The following is an 18,566-nucleotide window of genomic DNA, read 5'->3' as shown; positions in this document are numbered from 1 at the left end:
CTGCACCTCCTCCAGGTGGCGGCATACAACTCAGAGGGCAAGAGCAACCCTAGCCAGGTGGTCGAGTTCATCACAAAACCAGATATACCTGGCTGTCCCTTCAAGCCTGTCATCAGAGGAAGAGTCCTGCCCAACAGCTTCAAAATGGCCTGGGGTAAGTTTTCTACTAGTTGCCCTTTTGACTTATTAAAACCTTTCACTCTTCATGTAGTTGACAGCCTGGCAAGTCCGGTTTGTAAGTTCATTTTTCTGACTGAGCTCTGCCTGGACGTATGTGACGGATGACATCCCAGGCTGTCTGTACTATAGATGATTGACAATTCTCTTCTCTTCAGACATAAGCATGAATCCTTCATACACACACCTCACTGGACAAACACATCCATCACCGCTGTACGTGTCTGTGCTTCCAGATTTCAAAATGCCATTTAAAAAACATGTCTGCAGTTGTGAAGATATTTTCAAATGTTTCTGTGCACTAAAATGAGTTTCAGAAGAAAAAACAAGGCAACATCCTTGGCCAATCATGCTTTATCTGAGATTATTCTAATGGCGAAATCAGAAATCAAATTTCGTAGATTCATAGCACACTTTTAAAATGAATTAATATATTTCAGGTGGATAAGTAGTCAACCCTTTTGGGGACATAATGATTTATATAGAAAAATAATTATTTTAATTATGTGCTTGTGTTTAAAATTTAGAACCCCCTAAAGATGATGGTGGCTCAGAAATCACTAAGTATGTTGTGGAGCTTTCTGAAGGCACAAGTGGTAAGTTCCTTATGGTGACAGTAATAATTTACATAATTTAATAATACATGATTTCATTTATTGAAATAATTTTAATGTAATTAAAATGGTGTGTGCGTGCATGTGTGTTTTTTGTTATGTTTTTCCGCTTAGGCTCACCGTGGGGGCAGGTGTACTCGGGGCCAGCTCTGGAACATGTGTGTGAGGGCTTGAAGCCCGGCTGCTCCTACCAGACGCGAGTTTACTGCATGAGCGAGGGGGGGCAGAGCCCGGTGAGTCATTCAACGTCAGTACACGTGTGCACATGGTTGCGCACATAGCCTTGTGTTTCACCACAGGAATTCAGAGTTTGATGCATCAGTTACATATTTATTTGATTGCAGGGAGAAAAGGGAGGGTAAGATATGGCTGTTGTTTTTTGGGTGTTTTTTGTTTTGTTACGCTTTTTTTGGTTTTGGTTTTTAAATGATTTGCATACACATGGACTGAGATTACTGTTAGAAACAAAAAATGTAACAGACATTTTTTTATCTTATAAAAACTTTTAGAATCACACTAGGTGTTAGCCCCTTTTCCTGTTGTTGTTGTTATTATTATTATTATTATTATTTTGGTTATGAGTGATGCATTTCTGAGCTGTTATTCAAAGTGTTGTGAGTAAGCAGACAGTGATGATTTGATTTATTTGACACAAATGATTCTAGATATGTAATCTATTTATGGCAAGTTTTAATAGGAAATTGTCATTCAGTCAGTTGCTTATGTTGGATATTAGACTATGCTTCCTGGTGTGTAAGTACAAGACAAAGCCTGCTAATCGATTAACCCTCCCTGCATGTGTCAGAGAATGTTTTTCTTAATTAGTTCAGTTCACAGACGCTCTTCATTAATTTCTTCATCAGCTGTTTGTGCATGCGTTTATTCAAGATGGAGCTGGTAAAGAAACATGAGTCATGGTGGCGAATTCCTGCTTTTTGGTGCAGCGCAATGTGACATAACACTCACATGGGCTTTTTTTTTTTTTCTTTTGTCACAGAAGTTGAGTGTATAATTCACTTGTGAGGCAGTATGTCTAACTTTACCCATAAAGACAGCGTATTTTTCTGTATGCTCGTGTCCTTTAATCGATGCATTCACATTAGTCTCCTCTCCGGACTGCTGTAGCCTGAGTCGGTCTGATAAGCCGGTTAAAATGACAATCTGTGTCCTGTGTGTTTTGTAAGAGGAGAGAGTCAAGAGTGTGAAATTGTTATTTTCTGTGGGTCTTAATTCGTGTGTTGTCTTTACTTGCAAGCTGTCAGAGACCCTGCAGGTCCAGACTCCCGCAGTGCCCCCGGGGCAATGCCAGCCCCCTCGGTTGGTGGGCAAGCCCAAAGCCAGGGAGGTGCAACTGCGCTGGGGTGAGTCATTCCTCTCCAACTTAGATCTGTGTGGGATGCATCTCTGGCTTCTGTTGATGCATTTAGTCTTGTGAACAAACCTCAAAGCACCAATCTTTGATTGTACAGTTACTATTATTTTGCTGTTTGTGCATTTTAGCTTTGTTTATACACTGTTATTTTTCTTGGACAGTGCTTCTTTTTTTCTCCCAAAGTGTATTGATCTTTATAAATACTTGTTTGTACAAATTTCCTAGGTGTCCCTCAGGTAGACGGAGGAAGCCCAGTCTCTTGCTACAGTATAGAAATGAGCGGGCCACAGTCTGAGGAAAGCAAAGAGGTTTACCAGGGTCCAGAGCTGGACTGCTCTGTAGGAGGGTTAATGCCTGGCAAAACCTATAGTTTCCGGCTCAAGGCAGCAAACAAGGCTGGGGTGAGAGACTACTAATACTGAATAACGCTGCAAGGGATTTAATTATTTTTTCGCAGTGTGCTTTGAACAGTCTCAATAAATACATTTTAAAAGTGTAATTTGGAAATTTCTGGTTGTATAAACTAGTTTTGTTCTTTTCATGTGAAAAGTTTGGCCCTCTTTCGGAGCGCTTTGAGGTTACGACTGGCCCCGGGGCCCCTGAGCAGTGCAAAGCTCCCTCCACCACATGCAAGTCCTCCAGCTGTGTTGTTGTGAGCTGGGAGGTAAGACTGGCTGCCCCAAGTAATGTGTTCAAAATTGAGTGTCGTATGCATCATCCTCATTCATTTCTTGTTTGGGATCTAGGCCCCTCCTTGTAATGGAGCTCCGGTGACAGAGTTTCGTCTGGAGTGGGGAGCAGCTGAGGGTAGCATGCAGATTTGTTATAGTGGACCAGGCCTCAGTCATGAAATGAAAGGCCTACTGCCTGCAACCAACTACTTCTGCCGGGTGCAAGTGAGTGCTTCATCATTTACGATTTTATTTCTCGATTTCTAGCCCCCCCCTTTTTTTTTTTTCAGTCTTCACCATGGTTAAAATAAAAGTCTAAAGCAGAATTTATACATCATCTTTCACTATATAAAGACTATTATGCTATCTTATGACCTTATTTAAGTGTGATATATTCTCTGAGAATCTCATAATAATCAGAAGGACTCCCAGTAAAATGAATAATTTTAACTTTAATTTAATTTGAGAACATAAAGCTGACTAGGCCAGCACAGTAGGAAATAACTGAAACTGTTCTGCATCAGTTCTCTTATTTCTCTTATCCTTTGAGACACCACTTTCTGCCGGAGTGGAATAGTTCTTTTCTTTTCTTTTTTTTTTTTTTTCTTCTTTTTTTTAAATGTCAGTACTTGTAATAATTTCTGCAACGTTACTAAATGTCATCATTTGAGGTTTTCTCCAATTTTGGGGATGTTATCATTTGGATAGTTGTTTGGTGCATTTAATTTTTAGCATATTCTTGACTGAAGAGTAAAATTGTTTACGTTTACATTGGAACTCCATCTTGTGGTCAAACGTAAATGCTGCACAGGTGTTCTTCCACACCACAAGTGGTACTTGATATCAACTTCTTGGGCGCACTCTTGTTTCTTGTTAATAGGCTGTGAACGTGGCTGGTGTGGGTCCCTTCAGCGAGGCAGTGTTTTGCCTGACGCCCTGCACTGTGCCTGCTGCTGTCAGCAACATATACGTGCTCAAAGAGTCTGAGCTGCGAAGTTACGATACTCAAGTGGATGCGGATGAAGATGAGGAAGAGGAGGAGAGTGAGTCCCGGCCACAGCCGGTCTACTCTCCGTCCACCTGCCTGGGTATTTGCTGGGACCCTCCATGTGATCACGGCTCTGAGATCAATTCCTACCTGATTGACATCGGAGAGCGACAACCTATTGTTGTTGGTCCGGTCACCAAACACGTCATCCAAAATCTACAGCCTGACACCAGCTACAGGTTGGTGCAAGTTTTAAAGGTAGCATCGTACTTATGCTACACCACTAAGAACTTTCCAGATGTAAGGCAGAAAGAGCAGTTTTTAAATTATGTCTCAGTGCTCATGCGGAAAAACATGTGATACAAATTGTACACGCCACGCTTTTAGATTCACTTGGTCTGTGATGCTTTGTTCCAAAAGATGTCAAAGGGGACAACTTGGGCAGATGTAATTGGTTACATCTGTAAACCTTGTCTATTGTGAAGAGGGCTGGCAACTGTTTAGAAAGCAGTTGGGTTCCAGACAAGACATCAAACATTTTTTTGTTGGCTGGATATTTGAATGTGTTTTATTATTCTAAACGAGACAGAGTTCATGGATTAACATTTTAAGAGGGACTGAGATGAGTGAATTTGTTGTCAACTTTCAGTGAATTTGTACAGAAAATATAAAATCAAGGACAAAGGTCCTCTTGTTGTCACTGCAGTGTTTTACAACACCTTTCCATCTCTCTGGTGTCATGTCTTCTTCTTCTTCAGGATTCGAATCCAAGCCCTTAATAGCCTGGGAGCAGGCCCCTTTAGTCACACCTTTAAGCTGAAGACAAAGCCCCTGCCCCCACAGCCCCCCCGCCTGGAGTGCACCGCCTTCAGCCACCAGACCCTCAGGCTCAAGTGGGGTGACGGCCCAGCCAAAGCCACCTCAGATGCCCTTCAGTATCAGCTGCACATGGGGGACAAGAATGGCAGGTTAGTCTGTCATTATTCAGGTGGGAGAAAGCGATCTGACAAGAGATAAACCAATAAGAAGGGAGACTGGAGTTTGAGCAAAAGCTGCAGATAACTGTATTCAGAAGGGCAGGTTGATTGAAAATAAAGCAGCAGACAAAATTGCCTTGGAAGCAGAAGGAGACAGGAACTGATGATATGCCTTTTGCCACTCTGTACTTTCAGATAGAGAAGTCACTCATGCCATTTGCTTTTTCTAATATTTATCCTTTGCTCATTAAATCCTTTCTCTTTTTCCATGTTCCTGTCATTGCAGATTTATATCCTTGTATAAAGGACCATGCCACACACACAAAGTCCAGAGGCTTAATGAGTCTACCTCTTACACGTTCCGCATCCAGGCCTTTAATGAGGCGGGCGAAGGGCCCTTCTCCAATGTTTACACATTCACTACCCCACGTTCTCCTCCAGCTCCTCTGAAAGGTACAGTGCCACATTTTTTTCTTTCTGTCCTAAGCATTAAACAGTTCCTACTATCTTTACAGACACTCACTGCTTGACACTGTGTGCTCATCCTTTAACCTGAGGTGACCCAAACTTGACTTGCATTTGAGTTAGACCAAACTGCCAGAGATTCACTTGCCTGCTCTCATCAAAAGTCGTGTAGATCAACTCTGTGGTCTGGTCTCTGCCAGCCTCTGCAGAGCCTCTTTTGATCCTACGCGTTGAAGTCAGTAATGAGGATGTAGGCTTTATTCTCAGTGCGGCACCTCTTTTGAATCAAGCAGTCATGTGCCAGATTGTCAGTGTTACTCAACACTACTGGTCTCCCCACACAGTGAAGTGGACTCTCAAATATAGACAGTTTGAATTTAGACAAGCCATTTCAGCATTGAGTTTAACGTCTGATATCACAAAGGCACAAAAGACTAAAATGCTACTTGCCGCTCCCTCTCTTCACGCATTACCAGGCCACTTTCAGCCAGTCCAGTACAACCACGTATTTTTTATTGTTTTTTCTCAAATTGCCACCTACCTAAGGAAGAGCGTGACTCACAGTTAGGTACTCTGCTAATGGGGAACAGTCACATTAAGTTCTCTAAAATGCACTTTTTTATCCATCAGCTTGAGTCACTGTTCATATAAAAGCAAGTACTCTCGTATTAAAGCTAGGAGTGTCTGAAGGAGCTCCATTTTCAGAAATCCCCCCAAAGCTCTCATTCAAAGTGGGAGTTTACTTCATGTTTGAAAAGTGTTTGGGAACTTTGATGTCTCTTACTATTTTGTCAACAAAGCTACATCCTGTTATTTTGTCGAATACGCATTATGCGGGGTTCACTTCAAATGGTGTTTTGGTTACTTTAATCCAGAGAAGCCTTTTTACACATCTCCATTGCAGTAATGTACCACCCTTCAAAGGGAATCTAAGATAAATAGCAGTTCAGTTTACCTGTGTTTAAATGAAGCCAGATGTTGAGTAGCCAGAATTGACCATGTTTGGATCAGAGGGAGGACTTGGATCAGTTTGCAAAGCAGGCTACTGTTATAAATGGTGCTAATTGCAAACACACATGGCTGCTAACTAGTACCAGATTTTAATCTTCAAAACTCAAGTGCAATTTGATGCAGACTTCTTGGACAGGCACACAGCAAGACTGCATTGATTGATTATTGGTTAGATATTTCACTCACATTAAAGTTGCCATCAAGGGGAAACTGTGTCAGGCTCTAAACATGTATTTAAATGCTCTAAAGCTGGCCATTTAACATGGGAGTCCATGTGGATTGACTGCAGTGTTTGATATTTTAGCACTGGCCCAATTTTTTTTTTGATGCAGAGGGTGTTGCATAGGTCTACATGTGTGTACCTTTCTAATGCTGTCAGTGATGTTTTGTTGTTTTTTGTTGTTGTTGTTGTGTTTTTTTTTTTTTACATTTCTATTAGTCTGTTTTAAAGCAGTTAAATAAGTAGTCGCCTGTATTGCTTGTCTTCATCACAGCTCATTGTTTTCCCTCTTTCATTTCCAACCTCACCCTCCAGCCCCTAAAGTGGAGCGTCTGGATGATAACTCCTGCGAAGTCACGTGGGAGGCCCTGCCGCCTATGAAGGGGGACCCAGTAATCTACAGCTTGCAGTGTATGATAGGAAATTCAGATTTTAAACAGGTACAGATGTTGTCGTGTTAAGGTTTCGTACCCCTCCTTTGTGTTTTATGTCCTTCTGTGTTACCTTCATGTGACCCACCATTCATCACAGTGGCCTTTTTCTATGCAGAGTGGGATACAGATGGATCCCAGGGCCTTGATGCTTTTGCTGTGGCTTTGCAGCACTCTGTATTACTCACTGCTGGCTTTAAATTGCCCATTATGCAAAGGTCATTGATCCATGAGGTATACCAGGTGTCTAACCCCTGCCACCACATTCATCCCTCTCAATGGCCTGTGGCCATGTTAACATGAAATAATGGTCTCTGCAGGCTTATGCTAATCTCACCACATCATATATGGCAATTGAATCGGGAAGCTGAAATATATGGCTACCATCCCCCTTTGTTTCCCTCTTTGTCAGTCTTGGTGGCTTGGATTCAAAGCCCATATTTAAGAAAGTAATTTTTGTATCACTGCTAGTTTGACATCCAGTATTTAAATAACACTGCTCATATCCTCCTTCTGCTGTAATTTTGTGTGCAATTGTTTTTAATTTTGATTTTATGTGGTGGGCTTAATTAAAGTTTAGGCTTCAAATGAAGCGTTTGTTCACTCATTAAAGAGAATCAAAGAAAGTGTCACTACGGCAACCAAGCAGATCAGGTTCACGAGGTCCTCTAAAAACTTGTGGGTGTGTCAGCTGGACAGACGGCTGAGGCAGATGGCTTTCCACGTCTTCCAAGGCGGAAAAACAGGATAAGTCTAATGAAAAGAATCAAAAATACTCTGTCAATTGGAAAAATAATAAAATTTAAAAGAGATACAAGTGTATTTTCATTATTTCTGTCACTGAAGTTACTCAGAAGCAGTAAGAAAGATGAATTTTCATCTTCGTTGGTCAGTACAGCTTCTTTAAATGTTTTCTATAATTTTATATACTATTTTTAATCTCTTCCTCTCTCCTGTTCTCAGGCTTACAAAGGCTCTGCCACAACCTTCCATGTTCAGAACCTGCAGCCCAACAGTGACTATCGTTTCCGAGTATGTGCTATCAGGCAGTGCCAGGACGCCCCGGAGCTGAGCGGTCCCTACAGCCCCACGGTGACCCTCTCCTCCCAGCGGAATGATGCAGCGCTGGCCGGCAGCGCGGTCAGCTCAGGATCCAGGATCGGCACAGAGTCCACCCGAGCCAGACAGAGCCTGAGCGACGAGCAGTGCGCTTTCCTCATCCTCATGGTTTTTGCCGTCATTGCCATCCTCATCGCTTTTGTCATCCAATACTTTGTCATCAAATGAGCAGTCTGCACCCCCAGCTTCAGGGTTATAGCTTTACTCTTCCCTGCCCCTCTGTCTCTCTGTTGTTTTGTATTCTTTATTTTGTACTTACTATTCTCCAGTTTCAACGGAGTAATTGCATTAGCCGAACTGGGGCGCAGCAGAAGGATGGGCGGGTGAGTGGGCGCTAAATGGAAGTTATAAATTGAGGATGTAACGTCTCATTTGGCACCTGTGATACCTTCCTGACTCTCCTTCCTCTGTCTCCCCGCTCCAAGGTTGTGGTATCTGTTGAGTCCAAATGCCTAATCCATCACGATTAGCTTCCTGTGCAAAAGGAACTCAGAAAGCATAGGGATAGGGTTTGCTTTGGGGAAGGGCTGGGGAGAAATGGCGCATATATATAAAAATGTATAGAAATAGTCATTATTTATATTTCCATTTAAGTGTCCAGTAAGAAACAGTTTTTTGATAGATGTGTTCCAAAAATAGTCTGTAGGTGTAAACCTATGTGCTATTTGATCCTGGGACCTGGTGGGCCAGTGTTTGCACAGTGAGGTGTGTCCAGATGTGTTTACTGTATGTAGTTTGTGCCACTGCGGTACACAGCTGGGAGGGCCTCAGGGCCACACGAAGGGACGTGATTCCCCATGCTGGAGTTTGTTTGAGAAGTCTAGGGAAAGAAGAATCTGAAGAGTTAACCTTGTTCACATTAGTAGGACGTTCATTTAGCACTTTCCAACCTTTTTGATGTTCAGAATGTTAAGGATGCAAAAATGACTGGAGAAATGTTAGTATATTTTTGTACAGTGAAGACACAAGGATCTGTAAGTTTGAGGAAAAAAAATGCTCAGTATAAAGTTAGAAAACAAAAACCAAACTAACAGTGAATTCTAATTATTTTTACTATCATATAGTTATACTGTAGCTTGTTTTTACAATCATGCAGCTGCTTTACTCTGAGATATTGTTGTTCAGCACAAAAAATGTATGCTTTCTCGTATGTTCTGTTTTATTTCGTTCTCCCCGGTAATTGATTTTGCACCTTAGTGAAAGAAAACCTAGACTGACTGCGTCTTGGTCTTGTGATGCATTTTATAGAACACACTTTGAGATTGTGAAAGCCCTTCATGTGTTTTGGGTGTTTTTAAAAGTTGTTGAATCACATGACATGTCACTGAAACAGCTAATCAGCAAAAATGAAAAAAGTAAATAAATAAAAAAAGGATTTAAAAAAAAAAAAAAAAAAAAAAACCAGAGGGAAAAATATCACAAGTTGTTTCAGAGGCCTTAATTGGAGAGGAAAAAAACTTTGGGAGATTTGTTTTTCTTAATTTCTCTTCAGTTCTCATGGTTTTCTTTTAGTGTTAGAAAACACTACAATGTGTTTCATTTTACTTTTGCAAAATTCATTTGGTGTTTAGTAAACATGTATAATCATGAGAGAAATGGAAAGTAGTTGTATGTATTAAATTTATTTTGGTTTCTTTTTTTCAAGTCATACATGTGTGAAGTATATTTTTTTATGATATTGAAGTAATATAAGTTAATACTCTTCAGAACATTAAAAGAAGAAAAAAATCCTGTCATGAATCATTGAAAGCTGAAACAAAATGTGTTATCATGTACTTCCTGTGAATCTAAATTTGCCTTTTCTCTGTGTGTTAAGTATTTGTAACAGGTTGCTAAGCTGAGTTTTCAGTCGTAATCTGGCTGTAGAGTCTAGTGATTGGTTTTGGGCAGATAACTGCTGTTGCAACTTTCAAAATGAAATGCAGGTACCTTGCAAAACATCCTGGATAATTACATGATTTGGTCCTTCAGACATTCTACAAATGTCTCCTCTTTGTCATTTAAAAAAGAAGAAGAAAAAACATTCAAAATTCCTATTTTTGATAGCAATTGCAAAGCGTGCCATTTTAACACCTCTTCACCCGGGGGCTTACTACCTTTGGCTGGGGAGATTAACAAAATGCTACAAAAATGAGTAAAATATGCACAAAACAGACCATTTTTATGTAATTTTAATGTTTGCAGTTACCTCATACACCGTACATTCCAAAATGAAAATTTGTTATACTATACATACTACCAGACATATCACTTTACAATGTTCGTTATGGGAAAAATGTATAATCATAGATATGTATCTAAAGTGTATCTGTATAGTCATGATATCTACAAAGGATCCATGCACAATAAAAGATTTATAATTCTTTGTCCTGCTTCAAGTTTGTACACATGAGTGTTTGATTACCTATTTGTGCACAACATGACTTTGGCAGCACTTGTTTCTGAACGACTGGCTTATGTTTGAGGGAGGGAAAGAGCACCTCAACACCCTTCTTTATATCCTTATGGTTATAAAAATTTGGTCAGTAAAGAACTGCTGCTTCTCTGGTGGTAAGGGTGAAAATCTAAATTTCAATGCTGTTCTAGCCACATCCAAAAAAGAAGCAGAATTATGGGAAAAGCTATAAGGGACTATATTTAGATTGCTATACCCTCCTTAGTGGCTGAATAGTGTAGTGGTTAATATATTCACTGGTTAGAGGCCTGGATGATACACCAATCCCTAGGAGGGCTGCATCAGAAAGGACAAAAATAAAAGCCCAAACAAACGTGGATCCATCCACTGTAGCAACACCTTGTGAGTGAGCGATCAGTCGAAATAACAGTTCAGACTCCTTCTTTTGCCTTGAACTGCCTGAATTCTTAGTGGCATCGATCCAACAAAATGCTGGAAACAATCCTCGTGAGAGTTTGGCCCATTCTAACATCATCACACAGTTGGTGCAGATTTGTTAGATCTCCTATTTCAATACATCCCAAAGGAGCTTTATTAAATTGGGGTCTGGTGACTGTGAGGCAATTTGAGTACACAAACTCCTTTTCACATTCACAAAACCAGATTCGGGTTGTTTGAGGTTTGTGACATGGCACATTGTCTCTGTGGAAACAGCCATTAGAAGATTACAGCTACACTGTGGTTATAAAGAAAAGGGCGTGCTCATCAGTGAAACTCTGGTGGGCTGTGGCATTTAAAAGATCCTCACTTGGCACTAAGGAACCCAAAATATGCCACGAAAACATTCCCCACACCATAGCACAAATTCTGACCTGAATGTTGCAGCAGAAACTAAAACGTCACCATTCGATGTTTTTCTAGCCTTTTATCATCCAGCTTTGTGAGTCTTTGTAAGTTGTAGCTTTTCTGTTATTAGCTGCTGTAGCCCATCTCCTTCAAGATGTGACACGCTGTGCATTCAGGGATGTTTTTCAGCATACTTTGGCTGTAGTAAGTGATTATTTGACTTACTGTTGCCTTCCTGTCAGCTAGAAGCAGTCTGGCCATTCTCCTCTGACCTCTGACAAGGCATTTTGCCCAGAGAGCTGCAACTCCCTGCTTATACCCTCTTCTCTTTCTTTTATCATCCTCTGTAAACCCCAGACGTAATTGTGTGAGAAAATTCCAGTAGACCAGCAGTTTTTAAAATACAGACCAGCTCATCTGGCGCCAACAATAATGCCACGTTCAACCACTAAAATCACATTTCTCCCCTATTCAGATACTCAGTTTGAACTTTAGCACCCCAGTGCCAAAATGCATTGAGATTGTGGCATGTGATTGGCTGATTAGATGTTAACATCTCTAATGAAATGGCTGGCGACGGTATTTACAGCTAAATATAAAAACAGAAAATATTAAAAAGATTAAAAGATTACAAGTTTATTAACATTCTTCAACGTCCTGATTTTTTTATGTTTATAATTCTATCATATAAAACATCATAAGATATAATAATAGGGACACTGAAGCTCAGTCTAGTATGTGAAGTTGTGGGCATGGGAGACTTTTTGTTCTCTGCACAAACCTACCTAAGCAATACAACTAAAAATGGCGTAATTAATGAAGGCGAAAGCGTGCTTACTCATCTCGGTTGCCGCATTGTGGACAACATTGGCTGTTGTTGAAAGATGGATTGGAAACCCTTTCAAAACAAGCAAACGAGGCCTCCCTGTGACAGCGCAAACAATGATAGAGGAGAGAGCTTCACACTGACCCTTTCTTAGGTCCGACTGGTTCATCTGGTCATGGGCCAGCTCAGTGTAAACACACAAATACACCCTTGTGTCAGTGTGTCTCTTTTCTGAAAGGTTCATCGAGTTGTAATGGATGTGGTGGCTGTGAACCAACAGAGCGAAGCAGCGTGGGGATAAATGTTAGCTTGAAAGAAATATCAGAAAACTGGTGTTTCAGGAAGTGAAAGTACCCCTCTGCTCTCATGTCTGCAATTAACTTCTGGAATGTAATTTTCCACAAGAATCAGGACAGTTCAATTCACATAGAGGTAGCAGTTTTCTAATATTCATACTTATCAGCACTCTCCAAAGCCTTGAAACGGTCTCTAAACCTTATGGATTAGTGGGACGTGGAGTCAAGAACTGAGGTCAATACCCTCTGGAGGTCACCCCAAGTTAAAGTTTTGATTCTTCTATTAAAAATCCTAACTAAGCAGAAAAGTCAAAGAAGAAAAACCCTTCGCTGTCCCTTCTTCACCTTTGTTGTTGAAATTTAAGGTTTGTTAGAACAAGCCTGAGATGATACCTAACTCAGAGAAAGATGGGGCTGGTGGACAGCGGAGCAGATAAAGAACATATTTTTCAGTCACTACTTCCGAACAGCTCAGCAAACGCACACTGACTGTCGCATGAATCATTGAATTAAGAGCAATTTTTATATCTTTATGTCTTGTGGGTTCATGTTCAATCCAGAATAATATCATCCTCAATCTGGGGGGGGGGGGGGGGTTTCCTTTCGTCTTTTGCCTTTTACCATCATCTGTCCTGTTGTCATTTGATTATAAAGATTACCCAGGTACACACACACAAACAACAGACACCCACACTGTTACTCCTGGACTCCTGAGGGTGCTGTGGAGGAGGAGCTCCTTTCTTCATCTCTCACAGCTCAACCAGTTATTGAGCACCAGGACAGGCTCTGCCACTTCAATGCGAACCTCCTGCCACCGCTGCTCTCCTTCGACTCACACAGAACCACAACAGGAACTGCAAAAAGTTTCAACTTTGAAAGATCTCTCCATTTGCAAGGTAACAGCACCAGCAAAAAATTATTTTACACCATTAAGTTTCCTTTTAAAGTTTAATGTATCGTACTAGTGGGTTTGCATGACTTACTATAACCTGCAGTGCTTTATTTATTATGTTGTTTTGCGTAAATCTTGTATTTATTTTTGTTAGAGTTTAGTTTTATATTTTTCATTGACATGTGGTGCAATGCTTAAAATCAGTCTGCATTTTCATTACCGTCAAGTGTCGTTGTGGCATTTTTATTATGTGCAGTGAGTTTATTTATGATTTATCCAAATTCAGTATTCATATTATGTCTGCAGTAATGAAAAGTCTACAGCATTTGGTTTGGTTCTTTAATGTGTAATTTTTGTCTTGTCAGTGGGTCACTGAAGCCAGATTTTGATCTTTACTGTGCCAGAACCTAATGAAATTGGCATGCCCTGGTCAAGACCTCATGCTGGTGGAGCAGAGGACATGGACAACATAGATGACCACCACTACGAGGGTTCCCTGTTCCCCACCTCCACCCTCATCCCTGTCACTGTCATCTGCATCCTTATTTTCATTGTCGGGGTGACAGGCAATACCATGACCATCCTCATCATCCAGCGCTTCAAGGACATGAAGACTACCACCAACCTCTATCTGTCCAGCATGGCAGTTTCTGACCTCATCATCTTCCTGTGCCTGCCATTTGATCTGTACCGCCTGTGGAAGTATGTGCCCTGGCTTTTTGGGGAAGTCGTGTGCCGCTTATATCACTACATCTTTGAGGGCTGCACTTCGGCCACGATCCTTCACATCACGGCACTGAGCATCGAGCGCTATCTGGCCATCAGCTTCCCCCTCCGAAGCAAGGCGGTGGTGACCAGACGCAGGGTCCAGTACATCATCTTTGCCCTGTGGGGTTTCGCCTTGGTCTCTGCAGCTCCCACGCTCTTCTTGGTAGGGGTCGAGTATGACAACGAAACACACCCAGATTACAACACGGGGCAGTGCAAGCACACCAACTACGCCATCATCTCGGGACAGCTGCACATCATGCTCTGGGTGTCCACCACATACTTTTTCTGCCCAATGCTCTGCCTCATCTTTCTCTACGGCTCCATCGGGTGCAAGTTATGGAAGAGCAAAAATGACCTGCAAGGCCCCTGTGCGCTGGCCCGAGAGAGGCCACACAGGCAAACAGTCAAGATCCTGGGTGAGTAACAACATTTGCATCAATGCAGAAAGTATATATCTCTGGTATGCAGATTCTAAAAGTGTCACATTTTGTACATCAGAGAGATTTTTAAGAATTAGACAGCCACCTGTTCCAGCACTGTGACTCAGCCTCACATTTGCCATCTGGAGATAAACGTTTAAATAATAATTATCACTGATTTCGCACAAAACGGTGGCATTTAATGTATTCCATGATCTTCAAATTCTGCTTTATCTGCTGTTGCTCCTACAATCTGCTTAAATTCAAGAGTAATGGCATTATTATTTTTTATATAACTTTATTTAACCACGATACAATAACTCTTAGGATTATAAAGCTATGCTGCAAGAGCATCCTCACCAAGACAGACAGACAAAAACACTCCCAACCAAAACATATAAAATAAGTACATCAAAAGTGCAAAAGTGCTTGTTCAATAATATATAAAGGTGTTTGAATTTCAATTACAAAACATGTAAAAATCATTGTCTAGGGCCAACAACAGGGCAAAACAGCCTGAAGTAACTGTCTCCAAATCATTTAAAAACACCTAAATTCATTTAAATGAGACCAGCTCCTTAACCTTCTGTTGATTTTACAGCTGATTACAGGAGGAGGGAGCTGCTCTTTTTTTCCAAATTCAGTGAAACCTTTCAGGACAGACAAGAAAACAAACAACAAAAAAACTTTTTTCAGGGAGGCATCAGTTTATATCATCAGTCTCCCTTTTTATTGCTGCTGAGGCCAAACAGCAGACACATTGGACAAGTCTGAATTCAGGTTTTCTCTTTTCCTGCACTGCCTTTGCCACAGCATTTGCCACACATGTCGGTGAACTGATTTAAAAGCCAGTAGTTTCACCTTAAAAATATATCATTTGCTCTTGTTTTACTTCTGTCTTGATCAAGAAAAAGCTGGTTCCATGTGTGCTGCTGTTGATACCAGCTGGTTAATTACTTTATTTTGTCTGGAGCTAATCACGTCCTGCCACTGCAAATATATTTGCTTTAATTTGCAGTTCTGGTAGACTGTGCAGGAAACTGTTTTACAGTTAAAGACCCGGGCCAGGCCTGTCCACATTAACTAAATGTTTAATCATGGTGTATGTATTAGGATCTAAATGCTGTTCATTAGCTGAGCATACACTGTGCAGAGCTCACATCATCAAACACAATGCCATTTGTATCCACTGAATCCCAAATTGGACCGTCACCATGAGGGACCTGCATGAATCAGCCTTATTGGAAAATTCCATGCAAGGTTCCTGGTTTTTTTTTTTCATTTTTTAACATCTCAGGAGTCTCACACTAAATCTACAATTAATGTCTTACATTTATGGATAACTGTCATTGTTAATTTAGGAATATTTAGGCCGATGTGAGCTACATCCACTTCTATTTTTATTATTGAACAAACAATCACGGTCTTCACAGAAATTGCTCCACCATTACAAGTTTATAGTAATTTATTCTGCAGGGGCTTCGTGATCAATACTGGTGACTCAGTGATTACCTCACCCACTGTTTCTGACTTTGCTCTTTGCTGGATTTGTGGCGTGTTTTCTTCTCGGCAAAGCTTTCTGCTGCATATGCGCTCTAATTGGCCTGCTTACGTAAAAATGTGACTTCATTGTTGGAGCCAATTACAGTCTCCAGTCACTTCAGGGAAGAAGGAGAGAAGCTCTTTTGATTTAGCTGTAATTGCCGCTGGTCATTAACAAATGTCAAGGGTAAGCGTAGACCACAGATCTGAGGATACTTAAAGATCCCGAAAACCAATTTTCTTAATCAGCTTCTCGTTATAAATGAGCTCAACATGAACACAATTTAATTACTCCAAGTAAGTTGGATACTTTTTTTTGCCACACGAGTTTTCTATATTTGTGTGTACTATTTTTATTTTGGTCTACTGAAAAAAAGGCTTTGCTGTAACACATCAGATATATCAGTGCACCAATCTGAAATGATTGCTGCCATTCATAAAATCTGATCCAACTACTCCCACACAATGAAGCAGAGTAGCTGAGTGTTATGAGAATTTTACTATTTTTAGAACTAAAGATGTTTTTTTTCCCCTTTTCCAATCACATATTTAAGTTTTGCTCATTCATTCACAAATATTCAAGACATATTATATTCATACCTGCTAATATCTTCATGTCTCTTGTGTATTGGGCAGGAATCAGAAAACAAACGGAGGCATATCTGTAAAAATAATTAACTAATAAACGCTGAAACTCTCTCTTTTTTGTTGCCTTATTTTTTACTAAAGAAACACTGGATGCATATCTAAAGCAACGTTTTACAACACTCGTCTGGAACACTCGGTTATGTGCTGAGACTTATGGAGACCCATAATGCTTCAGTAATGTTATGGCAAATCTTATCTGCAGGCAGTCATTAACGCTTGCCTGCGTATTGACCTCATCATCAGGACAAAACAGGAAGTTAGACTGCTGTATATAAATTAGTGTAAAATAAATCAGTATAACATCAACAAAAATGTTTTTAACTTGTTTTTAAAGGAGTCCACAGTCAGCTAAAAATAACTGTAATAGGAGACAGTTCCTTAGTGCCTCCTCAGTGCTCTATCATCCCCAGTCTTCAATCTTGTACCCGAACAACCAGCAGATTTTGAGCCAGTGATCAAAGACTACGAGAAGCAGTGTGCTTGATAAGAAGCTGGGATAAATAGTCTGAAGCATGGCCATTTAGTGCTCTGTATGTGAAAAAACACAAAAAAACACATAAGCTGCTTCCTCAGCTTGCTGCACAGACAATGAGAGCGATACCTGTCTGCTTATATAACTTTTATCAAACTAATTTATCCCTCCAAACTTTCCCTCTCAGTGGTGGTGGTGCTGGCCTTCATCATCTGCTGGCTGCCGTACCACATCGGCAGAAACCTCTTCGCCCAGGTGGACGACTACGAAACAGCTATGCTGAGCCAGAACTTCAACATGGCCTCCATGGTTCTCTGCTACCTTAGCGCCTCCATCAACCCCGTCGTCTATAACCTGATGTCTCGGAAGTACAGGGCCGCGGCCAAGCGGCTCTTCCTGCTGCACCAGCGGCCCAGGCAAGCCCGCTGTGGCCAGAGACAGCTCTGCGTAATAGATCACATCTCCACCCTGAATGAAAGCCTTACAGGGGTCTGAGAGGAGTCATCACATAATGAGCACTTACAAGCTTGTTTGACTTCACTGCCAGGGGGGAATCTGCAGGTCTCTTTAAAGTTCAGGGGGTTAGGAGTCGAGAAGGCTCGTAGAGGAGAAATGTTTGTTCTGTTTTTTTTCCATGGTGGAGGCGGGGGGGGCTGAGCGCTCCGCTGCGCTTCAATGCAAAAATCACATTTCTTACTTCTCAATGACATTCTGTTCACGGACACACGATGATGATGATGGTCTGCCATGTCGCATTATCATTTTTGTCAATTTACAGTCCATTTGCAGTCTTCCTGCCTTAGTCATACGCCCCTCATGCAGAGGTATTTACCTCTGCATTGTGCGCTGCTACACGTTTTTCTAGCTCTTTCATTTCAGCTCACAAGTACCGAGTAATCTCTCTTTGTTAATGACCAATGAAGGTTGCCACATCTGAATGTTCATGTGAAATTTTTAATTGTAGCCAACTATAGTCTGCTGTAAGATTTGTTTAATCAATGGTGAGTAACTGTTATCTTAATAAAAAAAACAACAACAAAAACACAAAAAATGAAACCTATTAGCTGAGGGCTATTAGATGAGCAGATCTGACATTGTGTATGGAGTGTGTGTGTGTGTGTGTGTGTTAATGGAGCATACATTCGATAAAAGCAGATTAGTATGAAAATGGGGCACTTGCTGTCTGTGTGTGTGATACCACCTGAGTCTTGAGGCTTTGGGTCTGTGTACGTGCCGGTCATCACATGTAAGATGACGTGGCTATTATATTAAATGGACCCTGAGTTAGATTTACACTGGCAGGCAATGTCCCCACATCACCATATTCAAAGTAATGGCTGCTCTAAGTGTATTTCAAAGAGGAAAAAAGATATTAGGTTGTCAGCAGTAGCGGAGCTTATTGCTTTTATTGCTT

At 41.0% G+C, this 18,566-nt stretch overlaps 2 protein-coding genes across 6 annotated transcripts in view; both read left to right on the top strand.

Annotated features, from left to right (window-relative positions):
• The window catches only part of fndc3a (fibronectin type III domain containing 3A), a 48,036-nt gene extending 37,626 nt beyond the window's left edge, over nucleotides 1–10,410 (top strand). For all 5 annotated transcript variants that reach the window (XM_084950238.1, XM_084950237.1, XM_084950240.1 and 2 more), the window contains 12 exons: nucleotides 16–154; nucleotides 705–773; nucleotides 906–1,024; nucleotides 2,047–2,152; nucleotides 2,389–2,564; nucleotides 2,714–2,827; nucleotides 2,910–3,059; nucleotides 3,715–4,061; nucleotides 4,581–4,790; nucleotides 5,086–5,252; nucleotides 6,811–6,935; nucleotides 7,890–10,410. In XM_084950238.1, coding sequence (XP_084806364.1) covers nucleotides 16–154; nucleotides 705–773; nucleotides 906–1,024; nucleotides 2,047–2,152; nucleotides 2,389–2,564; nucleotides 2,714–2,827; nucleotides 2,910–3,059; nucleotides 3,715–4,061; nucleotides 4,581–4,790; nucleotides 5,086–5,252; nucleotides 6,811–6,935; nucleotides 7,890–8,213 — 2,046 coding nt within the window. In that variant the 3' untranslated portion in view covers nucleotides 8,214–10,410. The remainder of the gene's footprint in view (nucleotides 1–15; nucleotides 155–704; nucleotides 774–905; nucleotides 1,025–2,046; nucleotides 2,153–2,388; nucleotides 2,565–2,713; nucleotides 2,828–2,909; nucleotides 3,060–3,714; nucleotides 4,062–4,580; nucleotides 4,791–5,085; nucleotides 5,253–6,810; nucleotides 6,936–7,889) is intronic.
• A 3,311-nt stretch (nucleotides 10,411–13,721) lies between these two features.
• mlnr (motilin receptor) lies at nucleotides 13,722–17,756 on the top strand. The gene is made up of 2 exons (XM_084950855.1): nucleotides 13,722–14,487; nucleotides 17,340–17,756. Exons 1-2 carry the CDS (start codon nucleotides 13,722–13,724, stop codon nucleotides 17,645–17,647), a joined length of 1,074 nt encoding a protein of 357 aa, XP_084806981.1. The 3' UTR covers nucleotides 17,648–17,756.
• Nucleotides 17,757–18,566: the final 810 nt, after the last annotated feature.

Source organism: Perissodus microlepis, chromosome 14, assembly GCF_051167445.1.
Source record: "Perissodus microlepis isolate ML-2025 ecotype Zambia chromosome 14, ASM5116744v1, whole genome shotgun sequence".
Classification (NCBI taxonomy): Eukaryota; Metazoa; Chordata; class Actinopteri; order Cichliformes; family Cichlidae; genus Perissodus; species Perissodus microlepis.
This window is presented reverse-complemented; position numbering and strand designations above follow the sequence as displayed.

What these genes read in the sequence shown, in the direction of transcription:
- mlnr (XM_084950855.1), top strand. Translation starts at nt 13,722, where the DNA reads ATGCCCTGGTCAAGACCTCATGCTGGTGGAGCAGAGGACATGGACAAC. An exon ending in GCAAACAGTCAAGATCCTGG is followed by an intron (nt 14,488 to 17,339) that starts GTGAGTAACAAC and finishes TTTCCCTCTCAG; the next exon opens with TGGTGGTGGTGCTGGCCTTC.